This window comes from Pteropus vampyrus, unplaced genomic scaffold (assembly GCF_000151845.1).
Source record: "Pteropus vampyrus isolate Shadow unplaced genomic scaffold, Pvam_2.0 Scaffold44, whole genome shotgun sequence".
Taxonomy (NCBI): domain Eukaryota; kingdom Metazoa; phylum Chordata; class Mammalia; order Chiroptera; family Pteropodidae; genus Pteropus; species Pteropus vampyrus.
The window spans coordinates 7,909,163-7,925,251 of record NW_011888825.1 but is presented as its reverse complement, the minus strand read 5'-3'; the positions used below and the strand labels follow the sequence as shown (position 1 = coordinate 7,925,251).

The following is a 16,089-nucleotide window of genomic DNA, read 5'->3' as shown; positions in this document are numbered from 1 at the left end:
ACTACTACCTTTTGTCAGTTTCTAGGTGGTTTCACTCTCCCCAGAAAGCTTAAGATTCTCTAACAGAAAACATACCATTTCATCAAATAATTAATTAACATGGTCTAATAATAATTCCTTCCCTATAAGATTTGAGATCATTGGTCTAGGCTAGAAGTTTTCAAACCAGTGCAATCACTTTACATGTGATGTGAGAATTTTAGAAAGCAAAAGCCTTAAGTTATGCTGATATAATATCCATATGAAATTTGTAAATCTCTTAAGGGGGAGGGCACATTCAGGTTTTTTCATTGATGTATATGTATATTTAACCCAAGGAAAGGACAGCTTGTAATTCTCTGAAACCTTTAAATCCATAGCAAATATCCCAGTTTTATTTAAAAAAAAAAAACAACCAAAAAAAACCTGTTCTTTTTCAAGACTACCATTATTACAGTGATGTTATAAAAAAAAAGCTTACAGTCACAAAATGGAAAACATTAATAAATATCCTAGAGTATTGTTTTTTATCCGTCTGTATAGACAGACAATAGTGAGCCTAAAGAGAGATGGTGGCTTTTTAAACTATTTTTCCCATTTCTGACTTTGACTTCTTGGTATTTCTCTAAGAATTGTCTATGTGAAAGGCTATTAAGGAGTGGCACTTACATTTAGGTAGAGTTCATAAAAGAACTGAAACCACAGACTTACTTGCTTTGCAAACAGATGAGATCTTTTATCATGGCTCTTGTCCATGGTAACCAGACCCTGCATTCATGAGATTATATGTACCCAATTTCTATTCTGGAAAGTTAACCTAGTAATGATACAGTAATGGAAATATAGTTTTCCAAGCAAAGTTTCTGATTTTAGAAGAAGCACTAAGGCATTAAGATAAATTGCTTTTAAGACTTATTTCCTAGTAGTAAATTCCTCACCTGTCGAAGAAGGCCTATCTTCCCAGGCCCACCCTGGTGTCTGCCTGTGGTAATCCCCTTCTGAATGTACAGAGGAGACTGAAGAGGGCCGTTCAGTTCCTAAGTAGCCTTGCCCAGGGATAGGAGATTTAGATTTCCTGCTGTTTGACTTGCTGATCAGCTTTGGTTTGCAAACTCCTAAAAGTGAAATAAATTATAGTTACTATATAGTAATTATAGTCTCAACTTAGAAACCTACCAAAGTGCTGATTATATAATGCTAAGTGAAAGAAGCAGAATGGTAGCATGAAGGATCCAGATCCTAGTACCCAATGAAGTAAAAAATATTTAAAAGAAAGCCAGAATTTACTTGTGGCAACCAAAACAAAAAAGGGGTATGTCCTCATGCCATAAACTTAAAACATGTAACCAATGAATTAAAATTTATGGAACATCATTTCTTTCCTGGCCTTGGAGCACAGAAACTGCTAAGGAAATTAAAGCAGGTTGACAAAACTCTTAAATCCTTACTACCTCCTCCCCCACCAGTTTAGAGAGAAGCAAACAGGAGCTGTTGTTATACCACCCCAAAGAAATATGTCAAAGGAAAACAACTGTAGAACAGAAGCCCCTTCATGGCACTATTGGACCTCAGCAGAAGCTTGGCAAGTCTTGGTGGCCCTTTCTGTTTTTCCAGGCTGTTTAGTTGGTGAACTCAGCAGAAATTCACAGGAGTGGGATGCCCCGACTGGGCTCTAAAACAAAACATTAAAAAGATCTCAGAAGAGATCAGAGCCTAGGTCATCATCAAATGTTTTCCTCAGCCCAGCAGAACAATTTCATCCTGCCCCATATCCTTCAGTGTACAGGAAAAAAGTGGGTAGAAAGCAACTTCTACTCCTTGAACTATTTGGAAAAAGAAACATAAGTTCTTGATGACAGAATAGAACAAGGGGTGAAGGTGCTTCATATACTTAATAAAAACTTCAAAATATAAGAAGCCAGTTTCAAAAGAAGCTCAAAGAATAGATAAACCAAGAATGAGGTGAAAAGGCTTAGGAAACAAAATACAGCAAGGATCAGAATAGACATAACAAAAAGGTAATTATTAGTATAAAAGAAAAAATTAAGACAGTAAAAGCAACAGAAAGAGATCAAGATGACTAAAATAATAAGGTAACATATGGAAGACAAAGACTACCTAACAAAAAGATAATTGCATTTCTGAAATGGAAAGCCCAACAAAAGAAATAAGAGGAACACTTAATAGAAGAACATTTCCCTCAGTGTAGAACTCAACCCGCAAATGCAAACACCCTCCTGTGAGCAGGAAAATCTGATACAGAATGATGACTACTAATAAACACTGATGGTTAATTTACTGAAACTGAAGAGAAAAGGATTCTTCAGGCACATTATGACTTGCTAAAAACAGGCACATCTGGCCTTATTTCTTACACAATGACTGCCAGAAAAAAAAAGTAACAGTCTACAGGATGTTTTGAGGAAAGTGTGTGTCAAGAATATTACAACCTGCCAAGCTGTCATTTCAATATAAAGACAACAAGGAGACATTTTTGAGCATGAAAGATCTTGGAATATAGCAACACCCTTTGTGAGAAAATGGAGTATGAAGACCTTACCAAAAAGGAATGCCATAATAAAAACCACGATTGTATGTGCATAATAGTCACCAATATTATAATCTTAAAATACACATACACTTAAAATCAATAAAAATTAGAAGATATGAGCAGAAAGAGGAAGACAATGCTCATCTTTCAGAGCAAGGAGTGAATCCATATTGTTCTAAAATTAATGTTTGATAAAACAATATATAAAAACCTCTAAACTCTTTAACCTTTTTTTAACCTTAGATCTTTTGGTTCATGATAACAGAGGAAAATAAACCTGAACTAAACCTGAAATATTGCTGGCCACGTAATTTTTTAAGCATGAGATATTCTCAAAAGATTAAGAAAAAAGGTTATATATAAACATTAAAAACTTAGAGTCATGGTTTTTGTGTGTGCGTGCTTTTAACTGGATGTATAAAATGATCTCATTCTATATTTATCCTTCTATGTGTATCTATACAGTGACATGTCTGGAATAATGCTCATCAAATAACACTAACTTTCTGGATAATGTGATCTGAAGGATTTTTTTTTCCTTTTTTTTACTCTTCTATGACTTAAAATTATTTTATACTGAACCTGTCATTTTTATTACAATAGTCACTTTTATTCAAAAGCAGAATATGAAATGGCACTTGTATTATAATGTATGCATACATATAAGGACTAAATGCAAACAAAAATAAAAATAAATGCTAGAGGGTGACATTTTAGGTAAAAAAATTTATCCTTATTTCTGTTCATGTTACTAAAATTCCAGGTTAAAAAAATATATTTTTAAAGTAACAAACTCTCAGAGTTTACTCTGAGCACAAAATGAAATCCCTTAGTGATACATTAGAACTTGGGAAATAAATTGGCTTTTTCTTAGGAATGACAGAAGAGCACTGAAATGAAAACTTTACCTGAATGAGGTGATGGGTCCCCTTCCTCTCTCCGTGTCTCACCACTAGTCACAACTGAGGTGTTGACACCACCAGGCACTATTCCCACAGCTTGAGACATGACAATACCATGATCATCAACCTTGTCATCAAAGTTTCCCATGAGAGCCTTCCTGATAATGTCTTCTAGACCGAGATTACTGGCAGGATCAGCAAAAGTATGACCTCTAGAGCTAATTGAGCCTAAAAGAGATAACCACAACATTTCTGCTTATTTCTGAGGCAGATCAGGAAATAGATATGAACAGACTACATATAGTCCTTCAGTTCACAGAATACATACAGCACTTGGCAAGCTGCGTAAACACTGAGAGCCCTCATAGAAGTCATCTAAATCCATTAATAATAACTCAAGGAAATTTGTTTACCTTTGCTAAATGAATCAGTCACCCACTTTAACTGTTTAAGTTACTTTAACTGTTTCCTAGTTTCTACAGTTTTTTTAGTAGTTTTGATTTTCTGTTCATTTATCTTTTCAACAAGTATTTATTGAATCATTCATTCTATTGCTATTGAGTATTTCTGATTAGGAGCTTTTATTCATTTCTGCATACTGGAGCAGTCCCCTGGTATGCAGTGACTGCTGCCATACAGATTTCATATTGGGAAATAATGTATTTTCAGTCTTACCTGAGGTAGTGACTGCTGGCAGATTGAAGATCTCAGTTCCCGGCTGAGCAGCTGCTGTATTTAAACAAACATTCAAATTAATTGAGATGTGACAAACATGTACATCAAAAGAGATAAAGTCTCAAAAAAAATCCTGCAATAAGATTAACCTTTTATTTTCCATGATCTCAACCTTATATTTTACCCATTAAGTGAAGATTAAGTGAAAAAAAAATTTTTTTTTTTTTTACAAAGGAAATCGGGAAATAACAAATCGGTAAAGTACGAAAATTAGCACAGGAGTAATATAACTCAGAGGAAGGAAAGAAAGTTTGCATTGCTGGAGAAACACAAGTAGGAAAAAGTTGCTCTCAGAATAGGAATCCAGGCTTGCTAGAGAAGAAAGCTTGGGTTTTAAGATTACCCCTGCAAATAACAGGTTTGAGGCAGCCTGAGATTACATTTTGGGGAAAGATAGCTCAATAACTAGTATGCAAATGGCCGTGTGTTTCCCTACTATGGTTAGCTGGAAACTATTCTTATATTCCTAGGATGAGACAAGTATTCTGCCTGTTGATTTTCATTCCTGCTAAACTGTACAATGAGTAATTTGTATAGATTAGATGACCATAGCTGGGACAGCCTGGGAACTACTTATAAAACACTGTGCCAGAAATAAAATTTGGGAACATAAATGGTATTTTTCATCATGTCTTTCAAGTTGATGCTGAGAATCTGAAAGAGAAAGAATATAGGAAGTGGGTGGCTAATCAAATGATGTCTCAGAGAAGAATGTGGAGTTGTGGATGAGACTGCAGAAGGATGGATTCTTACCTAGAGACAAAACCTATCTGTGAAGATGGGGAGTGCATGTGCCTAGAAATGAACTTTCTTGATCAGGGACACTTTAAATTGGCAAGAGGAGGAGAAAAATCTTCAGGAAGAACTATAAAACAATAACTATAGAGGACAATTTCCTTACTTCTGGGCCTGGTTAACAGTGAACCTGAAATAACACAAAGTAATAAATACAGCCTTGTTATCGTAAAAGTTTATAAAATAGGACTCATTCTTTTGACAAATATTGAGCATTTATTTGGTTGGATCATAAAATCTACCTTATTTATCAAAAATAGTCATATAAAGATAATTTGATATAGTTCAGCCAGTAATACTAAGATACTGTACTTAAAATGCACTCCTCCTTTAAACTATGGAGCTTGCAGTTCAATGTGGTATTGAGGCCATCAAGTCAGAATCAGCTGGGTAGCTTAGTAAAAGTACCAACCTCCTAGATTCCTGGGGCACTATAATTCACATATATCACAAGTACTCCAGGTACCTGTGATGGATATTAAAGTTTGAGGACCTCTGGTTTAAAACAGATGGGCAAACTTATGAGAACATAATTATTCAGAAATGAGGGGAAAGGAGATATTTGAGAGCTGGTTAGGAGGCAGACCTGACAGGATGAGGTAGCATCAGCAGATCAGCACGTAAAGAATGAGGGAGAGGGACTACTGCTAAGAAAGTGATTAGTGGAGCCACCATAAAGGTAAACTTGGTAGGAAAGGAGGAGGAACAGATAGATTTCTCTGTGTGGAGAGGTAGAATGTTAATTCGATTTTAGACATTTAAGGAGCCAGTACGGTATTCAAGAAGAAATAGGGTCTGCAAAGATACATAAGTAGAGAGCTTAGTAGAAAAAGTTTAATTCCAGCTAGAAGTTTGGGATTTTTCAGCAGATAGTTTAAACTCCCAGAGTAGATGAAATGAATCTCAGATTTGTGCATGAGGAGAAAACTAGGAAAACCAACAATCAAGGGCCAAGCAAATCAAGACTGAGCTTTTAGGGAGACATAAATGACCAAAGAAGTAGAGAGAGGAAAAAAAAAAAAAACACAAGGTAAAATAGTATCTGAAAGCCAAGAGAAGACTATTTCAGAAGAGGGAAGTGGTCCACTAGTGTCAATGGCTAGGAGAGATCACATAGTTTTAAAGCTTTAAGGTTTCTGAAGAATAAAGTCACTGATATCCTCAATGGGAACACTGAATTGAGAGACACTGAGTTGAAGTGATGCTGTGTTGGTTGCTGGTGGCTTTCTCAGTTACACTTTCTGGTGAGGACTGAATGTGCTCTGGGGTCCCATGAAACCACTGGTTCCTTAATACAATTCCTTAATTGTCCCTTTCCACAATCAGAAGGAGTTCTTGCAATCAAAAATATCCCAGACTTAAGCAATTTTGTTAGTACTTGCTTTAAGACATTAATAAATTTTATCTTGTTAGGTACTTATTTCATTACACATTTTCAGAAAGTAGACACCATCTGTCACTCTAAAAGCACCCACATAGTGGGCTGCTCAATAAATAACTGCTGAATTAATGATTAAGAGCTACTGCCTAAGGACAATGTCAGAACAAAACTATAAAGTAGGCTTCTTCAATTCATATGTGGTATTTTCTTGTCAAGAATTTTTCCTCCACTAAAATGGTAAAACTAGAGAGGACAGGTACAAAATATACAAAGGTGAAACAACTAACAACTGGCTGCTTTAAAATCTGTATGTCTCATGATCTAACAGATTCCTCTCTGCGTTCTGAGAGAATCAGAAAATGAGAGCACCATATTTTTGTTGGTGACGTTTGAGGAGCTGTAAATAAAAGAGGAAACCATTGAAGACTGGAGACAAAAATGAATGATACTATTATAAAAAAGAAGAAGAATGGATGTCTATATAGCAATTCTGGTCAACATTCTAAAACAGTTATCTTTTAGATGATTTGTTGCACTTAAGGCAATCTGGTAATTAAGAGCTAGGGTAAGTTCACATGTAATAATTGACACTGGGCTCATCCTTTTATTTTTGACATTCAACCTTTATTAAGCACAAAGTGTCACAGATCCAAACACACATCCAACTGGCATTTTATAGTTCATAGCCCATAATTTCCTTCCTTTTGACAAGGTTGGGAGACTAGCAGACCATAGGTCACAAAAATAAAGGAAACTTGTATACCCAGATTTTGGCAATGCATCTAACAAAGTCTCTCTGTATTACTGGATATACGTGAGGAAAAGATGGATAAGACTGAGTGATAGTATAAGTGAGTGTGCTAAATAACAGTATGAGGAAGATTCTGATTAACACTTATCAACCCAAAGGTTTGGACACCATAGAGCTTTACCCTATTGGATACTTACAAAAGACTGGTAATGATGCCATTAGTAGAGAACTGTTAGAAGCCAGTTAGTACATCATTAGAGGCCTATACCCTGGAGGTGTAGTGCCCGAGTTTGAACCACAGCCTTATTACTTACTGGTTATGTAACCTGCACCAGTTATTAAATCTGAGTCTCAGTTTCCTCAACTACAAAATGGAGATAATTATAATATGTAGCATGTAGGACTGTGAGGATTAAATTAGTTTATACATATACATGCTTAGAATAGTGCCGAGAGCATAGTAAGTGCTATATATATATATATATGTTTGCTGCTACTATTATTGATGTTATTATATCTTTAGATCATGGGTTTATCAGATTTGCAGATGACTGCTGAATGACTGAATTGAGATCCAGAAAGACCCTAATAGGGTAGAAAAAGTAGTCGGAGCAGTGCTAGCACAAATTGTATCCTACACTTGGAGCTAGTTAACTACAAAAATATAGCAAGAGAAAGGTATGGATCAAGAGGAGCACATCAAAAGAGACCTTGATATTTATACTGATACTAAGTGCACTATAACTTAAAGTGTGTAGGTTGCCAAAAAAACCCTAATACAATCTTAGACTCCCTTAATAATGATGAATCTCAGAACCTACTGAAGTTTAATAAAATGTTTTTAGTGGACAGTAAATGAGATGGTACAAATGAATACTCAGAACCAGGCCATGTGATGAACAACTGGGGATATTTATAGAGAGAAGACTCGAAGAACATGACTTGTCTTCAAATAGCTGAAGAGATGTCATGTAGAGATGGCCCAAATGGATAAAACTAAGACCAGTGAGTAAAAAACTATGGAGAGCTAATCCAGCCTCATATACGTTTCCTAGACTCAGAATTTATTCTTAGAGAAAATGGACAGCTTCAGAAAGTAGCAAGTTTTTTTCCCTAATAGAAATACTTCATACTGACAGAACTGAGAAGGAACTTTAAGATCAAATGTCGTTAGATAGATGCCTAAAAGAGCCTGTAAATTCAAGGATTACACACGAGGCAACACTGGAGATACCATTATTAATGCATGTTTTATTTGGGGTTTATGAAAGAAATCCCACTTACCCATATCAGAGTCACCTCCACCAGAGGAGTTCAACTTACGAAAAATCTCCTGCTTCTTTGATTTAACCATGGGTGACGTGTTTTCAAGCTTGGTGAAGAATGAAGGCAAGTAGCTTATACTCCCTGGTGAGCGGGAATCATTCCTATTAGGAACAGTTATGTCTATTACCATTGTGTACTCCTAACCTGGGGGGACATTCTTATCAATGACAGTAACAGTCATATAGAGTATTTGGGGAAACTACTACTTCCCCATGTTGTGTGTGTAGTTACAACCCTAAGGAGCAATATCTGACCATAAGCCAGTTAGTACATCATATTTGAGGACACAGTCAAATACTTTGGCACTCAAAGATGAAATCATAACATAAGGACTGGAATGGAGATAATCTAGAACAAAGATTCTTAACAAAGAATGAATAAGCAGCAAATGGATATTAACAGGAAAACTCAAAAATAGCTCATCATGATGCTGTATGCATCAACAGCCTAAACACTGATGTATTTATGGTTACTACATTAACTGAGAACTGTTTTACTAGCAGAAGTACTTTGAAGTGCATGTGCCTATAAAACATTAACAGTTCACACATGAGCAATCAACAATCAGACTTGAACAGAATAACTACAATATGGAAATTGTTATAATCATTTCAAAGCCTCCTACTAGATGAGCTGAGTTTGTGTAAAGGGATTCATATTTTGTTGGCAGCCTCCTATACAAAAACATTTAAAAAAACAAGTTTCCTCTAACAGTGCAAGACCACCAAGGATCTAGCTAGAGCTGGAGGTCATGTGGACTTATACATCATTCAAACAGAACGTGTTTGAATCTACTATTTGCCAAGACAAATGAGGTGATAAAACAGGATGTGGTCCCTGTACTCAAAATATTCACAAACTTAGGGGAAAACATATAAATGTATAATTAAATTTAACATCATTCCTTCTTCAAAAATGAATTTTCTTCCTCATTTCATTGAAAAGTACTAACATTTATTTATTGTCTAATGAATATATACAATAAGTAAATAACTTATTGAAAAGCACTAACTGTTTGGAGTGTGTAGACAGACTTTGGTTTAAAGCTGGGCTCTTCCTTTTTGAGTATGGGCAAATCATGTATTCACTTCTCAGAGCATCATGAGAGGGTGTTTTACACCAAGAAAATACCATGATTATGGACTGAAAGTAATTCAGGGAACAATAAGCAACTTGATATGGACAGAGAATGAAGTATAAGGGTATAGTAGCAAGAACTGAGATGAGTAATATAAGCCTTGTCATAAAGGAACTCAAATGCCAGGCTAATGATTTAGTGCTTGATTCTGAGTTTTATTTATTTATTTTATTTTAATTAATTATTTTGATTCTAAGTTTTAGATAAATCACTGTGGTAGAAGTGAACCAGATAGGGGCCAAATCAAAGGTGTCTAATCCCAATGGGAATAAACATCTAATAATTCATAAGGTTAGGTTAGGGTCAGAAACAGGTAAGAAATATAATGTAAAGCAGTTTATCCCAAATACTAATTAATCATTACTTCTCTTCTGTATATAGTCCACAATGCTCTTGGTACATGGTACATACTCAAATGGTCGGTTGAACCACACAAACCAAAAAGAGGTTTAAAAAAAGATCCAGAAGGACTTAATTTCAAGAATAGGGAACAATTTTCCTTATAACCTTTTTAAATATTATAATTTTTTTCATGAAAATCCACTAGCATTAATCACTAAGAAAACAGACTAAATGATCCTTTGAGAGTCCTATCCTGGCATATAACCCAAAAGAGAAAAAAGGTACTGATTTTAAGAAAAACTGAAAGGCACTGAACACACACACATACTCATAAATGGGAGCTGTCAGGAAGTACACCTCATTCGTTACCTCTGTTCTGCAGACTCTGCTCCTCTCTGAGACAGAAGCAGCATGTTGTCTTGTTTCTCATGCACAACTGGAATCTGGGGTGGGGAGATGGGCTCGTAGGGCTCTGAAGAGACATGACTCCTCTCTGGGGATTTTCCAGGCCTAATAGTATAATTAATATAACATAATAAATGTAATAAATACAACATATAACATAACATAACATAACATAACATAACATAACATAACATAACATAACATAACATAACATAACATAACATAACATAACATAACATAATATATTGTGCTCCTAGGGCTCACCTAAGGCTTACCCTAAACAGAAACTGGTTAACTCATTACCTCATTCAGGAGAAGTAACAAAAGATGCCAATTTATAGCAGAAGTTTCTAGTTATAAAATAAAGTCTGTTAACACTGGTTTACCATTGGGAGATTTGGGAGTCGAATTATACAAGGAACAGACAGCAGCTGAGGCTCTGTCAGGAAGTCACTATGTGCTTCAGCATCAGACCCCACCAACCTACCCCCATGGCAGTGAGCCCTCATTAGTTTTACCAATGATTCTGAGTTTTGACTTACCAGGTATTTACCCACTGAGTTAAAAGATAAAGAATCTGAGTACTAAATTGAAACCTAAGGAGTCTGTCTAGTGAGTCAAGATAGGCTCTAGTTATATCAAATTTTAGGGCTGAGCAGCTCTCTGCAATTTAATATTTTTCTTCTGGATGCCATATTTGTTGGGATAATGTGAGATAAGCCAAATTTTGGGGGTTTACACCAAAAAAAAAAGTTTCTGGTTTAGTGATTATTCATAATCAACCCCACCCAATTAGAGGTGGCCATTTTTGACCATTTTTCTTATATTTCCTTGGCTGCTCCCTCTAAAACTAAATAATCTTATACCTTTCCTAATTTATCAAACTTGAAACAGTAGTAACTCCCTTCCATGAAAGATGAAGAACATGACTACCTTCTTTGCATTGGTGCCATTTTATTTTACTCTAGTTTGTATATTTTAATTTTACATAGCATATTCAGCCATTTTTGTGTGATTTACAGCATTTACATTCTATCTAGAACACCAGAAAAACTCCTATGTTTTGATTATAGATTAAAAACTATTAATGGTGTTATAACACTATGGATTGTATGAACATTTTAAACCTGTAAAACCAGGTAATCTGACTAAAACCAATGAAAGAGATTTAACATTCCTCATTAAAATGCACAACTGTAGTGATACAGAAATTACAAGAGAAAAAGTCAAATGGATTTTTTCAGAAATGTCATTAATTGCTCAAAACCTGCTACATAGTACTTTGAATCAGGAATGAACCATGACTCTGCTATCCAGCTTTCAGTTTTCCTTTGATAACCGAATTTTTGTTGTTTAAAAGAAAATAAATGTATTTTCATCTTATCCTCAAGATCATCCAGTTTGAGGGCAGGCGAGTGGGGATAAAAATAAAACAAAACTGGCCCTATGCTGATGATTACTGAAGCTGGGCAATGGATACATACAGGCATATTATACTATTCTCTCTACTTCTGTGTATGTTTAAAAACACTATATAAAGTTTAAAAAAATACAGACCATTCGGCTTCTTAAATTATTCTTAATTCTTTATGTTCTCTGCTAACTTGAGGGGTTGGTAGGCAGGCTGGAGAAGCACTTCTGCTACAAATTGCTCTTTTTAATGCTCTGAATTATGGCTTCCACTACTTTGGTTCATCAATCCACTGTGTGTCTTCCAGATATTTGCCAGAATCTTTGATCTGCAGATATCCCTGTCTTGTTCTCAGCATTTTCATGAATTTTATGAATGTTCATATTTTTGTACTATAATTTAACATATGCCAATGCTTAGTCTACAGCCTTGAATAAAAAACCCTGCCCTAAAAACCCAAGTGCAGTACATTGTGGAGGAGGCCATTCCAAGATGTGGCTGCTGCCTGACCTGCGAGCTGGACCCAGGCCAGAAGGGGGAAGACGGCTTCCCAGAGACCTCCCCCGCCCCCTCCTCACCACCACCACTTAGAGACTGTCTGATCATTGACCATAATCAGTGTTCATTTTGACATAAACCATTACCCCTTGCCTGCCTCCCACTATGTGCTGGTTCCTGGAACAGGCCATTGTCCCGACCTGGTCAGGCATGAAAAGTAATTTCCCTTACCTTACAGCATTCATGTACTAGCTAGTCCCTGTGACTTCCCCTCCTTTACCCTATATGATCCTTTGGCGTCTGCCAAGCAATACAGGGATCCGTCTCATCTTGAAGCTGCCCAAGAAGTGCCTCACATATACACATCCCTTAATAAACTCTGTTAATTACCCGAATGGAGTGGCCAGCCTCTGTCTTCAGTCTTTCCCTGCCCTCCACTATGGAAGTGGATTTTCAGTCCCAGGACCTTTCCCTGGGTCTGTTTGTACTAACAATTGGTAAATCAGCTAGGGACTGAAGAAATGGGCCTTGGGAACGAGGCATCTTTAAGAGAAATCCCGGGTTGGCCCTCTACTTCTATGTGTGCAGGTGTGGTCTGTATGTTAGATACATGTACACTTCCACGTTGAGTATAGGGACACCCTGAAAATGCTGGCTGGTCTCATACCTTTGATTGAAGAACTACGCATTGTACACTGTGGCAAGGAAGAAAAGCTTATGGCCACAGCTCTAGGCTGGCCTCTCTTATAGGAGGTTAGGCTGACCATCAACTTTAGAGGCAGAAGCTAGGGTTAGGAAACTGAAGGCAGATCTAGGAGAAACCAACTGGTCTCGTGAGTGCATACAAAGCTATGGGAAGCACTCAGAACTTGGACAGAGGGAAAGAAAAAGGAGCAAATAGGGCAGCAGGGAAGAAAAAGCTTAGAGGATAACCTGAAAGCAAACCTGGCAGGATCTGGTTGCCACAGGCATCTCGGAAGAATGTTTGTCAGCCTAATGCAGTGTTAGTGGGATTATGGAAAGCATTAAAACCAGAGTAGTTCTACCCAATACCACACTCGGTTCTCCCAGTGGACACCCCAACAGATTCAGAGGAGCCCTCTGGGATTTCAACCTACTCTGATTGGGTGCCTCCCAGTTCCCTGAGTATAGGATGAAGGCCAAGACTGTTCTCAGGTGAGGTCCACAGGGGCGATCAGAGGTCTCATGAGGAACTCACTGTCCATTGGTCCTCCAGAAATGAACAGAGGGTAACTGCTTTGGTTGCACTGGCACTGAATGTACCCAATTACATGGTTATCCTCAGAAATTATCTGGCCCTCTTAGTGCTATAGATACCTATGGAGGCCAGATTGTAATGGTCAGAAAAGTACACTTTATTCTGCAAACTGGGTGCTCCCACTACTGGGAGTATGAGGTCCTCACCTCCCCAATCTTGAAGACATTAGGCAAGGCAAGACTTTACAAACCTCTGAGGGAATCTGGCATTCAAGTACAAGTAATCAAATCAGTATTAAGAGGCAATGCCAACTGGGAGCCAGTCAGTTAACCACCACAGGAAAGAGTTACTGGGAGGACATAAGGAAATAGACAAAACTATCCAAGAGCTCCACCATATGGGCATGGTGCCTTTAACTGATCTTAGTGTGGTCAGTAAAAAAGCCAGATGGCTCTTGAAGGACGGACAGTATAGAGAGTTGAAGAAGGTAGTACCCTGCTATTCATGTAGCTATGCCTAATATTGCCACTATATTAATTTGGCTAGCATCCTAGAAACATATGCTGTGTTGGACCTGGCCAATGCCTTTTTTAGCATACTCCTGGCTGTTGAGTCCCAAAATCAATTTGCCTTTACCTGGGGTGGGGGTGGGGGGGCATGTTGGGTGGTGGTGGTGGTAACAATGGATTTTCCAAGTGCTTCCTTAAGACTATCTACATAGCTCCACCATATGCCATGGAATGGTGATCGGGATTTGTTACCGTTTTCTTTCCCAACCCTAGTGAAATGAGCCCATTACACTGATGACACAAATGTTAATCTGTGAAGATCTGACTCTGCTGCAGAAAACCTGGCAGGCTGGTTTTGCTGGACCACCTATGACAGAGAGGACGGGCAGTGAAACCACAGAAAATTCATGATCCAGGCACAGCAGTAAAGTTCTTGGGAGCTGTAAGGTCAGGTAAGATCTACGCTGTCTCTGAGACCATCGTAGATAAAATACAAGCCTACTCCATACCAAAAACTGTGAAACAGGTACAGGCTTTTATGAAGATTCTAGGGTACTGGTGACCATTTATACCCCACTTAATGCAATGCCTTCCACCCATTATATTGCCTACTTAAAAAGAGACATGTATGGGACTGGGGAACAGAACAGCAGGCTGCTTTTGAGAAAGCAAAAGTACTGGTTGAACAGATTAAAGCTCTTGGAATTGCCCAGGTCGGGTTGCCATCTGAATTAAATATTTCAGTTACCATGGAAGGCATGGGGTGGGGATTATGGCAAAAACAGCAAAAGGAGAGAGTGCCCTTTGTGTTCTGGTCTCAAATATGGAAGCAGCCAGAGATCAGGTGACCTCCACAAAACAGCAACTCTGGCAGTTGATATGATGCTCCTGCACATGGGACCTCTTACTAAGAACAGCTGGTTGTAGTGAGGACTTGCTTCCCCATCAAGGGGTGGATGGACATGTTCCACTCTGTAATCTGCCTCTGCCACAGTTCAGACTCCTACCCTGACTAAGTGGCATGCCTACCTACAGCAGAGGAGTACCCTGTCAAACAGCCCTCTGTCTTTAAAAATACAATAACTAGTAGGCTCCATTGGCTATAGAGAACCAAATGCCCCTGATCATATTCTTGTGTTGGCCCTTGCAGTCTGTAAGATAGGAATAGGGGAAATCTCAGCTGGAGCCTGCTATACTGATGGCTCTCATCAGAGTAATCCACCTACTTGGATGGCAGTTGCTATCCAACCATCCACTGAAACTATCTAGGTGGAAACAAGAACAAACCATAGTAGCCAGTGGCCTAAGGTAAGAGCTGCTTGGTTAATAATCACACATGAATCTTGGCTGATAATCCTATGCACTGACATTTGGGCCATTTTAAAAGAATTGACTCTGTGGCTTGAACAATAGGGAAAGGAAGAGGAATGGATGATTATAAACAAATACTTATGGGGACAAGAGATGTGGAAAGAAATTTGGGCTCACCTATAAGAGCCCAAGGCAGATCGCATTATCATCAATGTCCCTGCCCATAGGGCATCCACATCCCTGGGTAACCAAGAAGCAGATGCCTTGACAAAAATATATGCTTTAGCCAACAGACCTGTCAGTTGACATGGCAGACGGGGTACACTGGAAGAGTATGTGAATAGGATGGCACATATCTAAGGAAGCAGGGCTGCCTTTAAAATAGTGATCTGGTTAATGCAGTTGCATCCTGTCTTGTCTCTGTTCCAAACACTCTAGACAACAGCCACAAGAATCTGGGGCTATCCACTGAAGCCCCCAATAGGTAAGGGACTGGCAAACTGACTACACAGGCCCTCACCCCTTGAGTAAAGGTTCCAAATGTGCTCTGGTGTGTGTCAACACACTCTGGTTTAACTCAGGCCTTCCTACTGAGTGAGCTAATCAAGCTGCCACTATAAAGGGACTAGAAAAGTTAAATACTATGTATGGGTACCTCCATTAAATAGATAGTGACAGGAGGTCACAATTCGAAGGACATGATGTATGGGAATGGACAAAAGAACACACTAAATGGAGACTCCACCCCTTGTAAAACCCATAGGCAGTCAGGAGGGTGGATGAAAAACCCGGTGTCCTTAAACAACAGATAAAACTACTAACTGGAAAACCTACTT

The 16,089-nt window shown here is 38.0% G+C and overlaps 1 protein-coding gene across 23 annotated transcripts in view; it reads right to left on the bottom strand.

The window, feature by feature from the left end:
* Positions 1-16,089, bottom strand: part of NCOR1 (nuclear receptor corepressor 1) — a 174,125-nt gene that overhangs the window by 1,637 nt on the left and 156,399 nt on the right. For all 23 annotated transcript variants that reach the window (XM_023529976.1, XM_011359005.2, XM_011359008.2 and 20 more), the window contains 5 exons: positions 10,270-10,410; positions 8,379-8,521; positions 4,108-4,161; positions 3,439-3,660; positions 918-1,094 (listed from right to left, as the gene is read on the bottom strand). In XM_023529976.1, the coding sequence (XP_023385744.1) occupies positions 918-1,094; positions 3,439-3,660; positions 4,108-4,161; positions 8,379-8,521; positions 10,270-10,410 (737 nt within the window). The remainder of the gene's footprint in view (positions 1-917; positions 1,095-3,438; positions 3,661-4,107; positions 4,162-8,378; positions 8,522-10,269; positions 10,411-16,089) is intronic.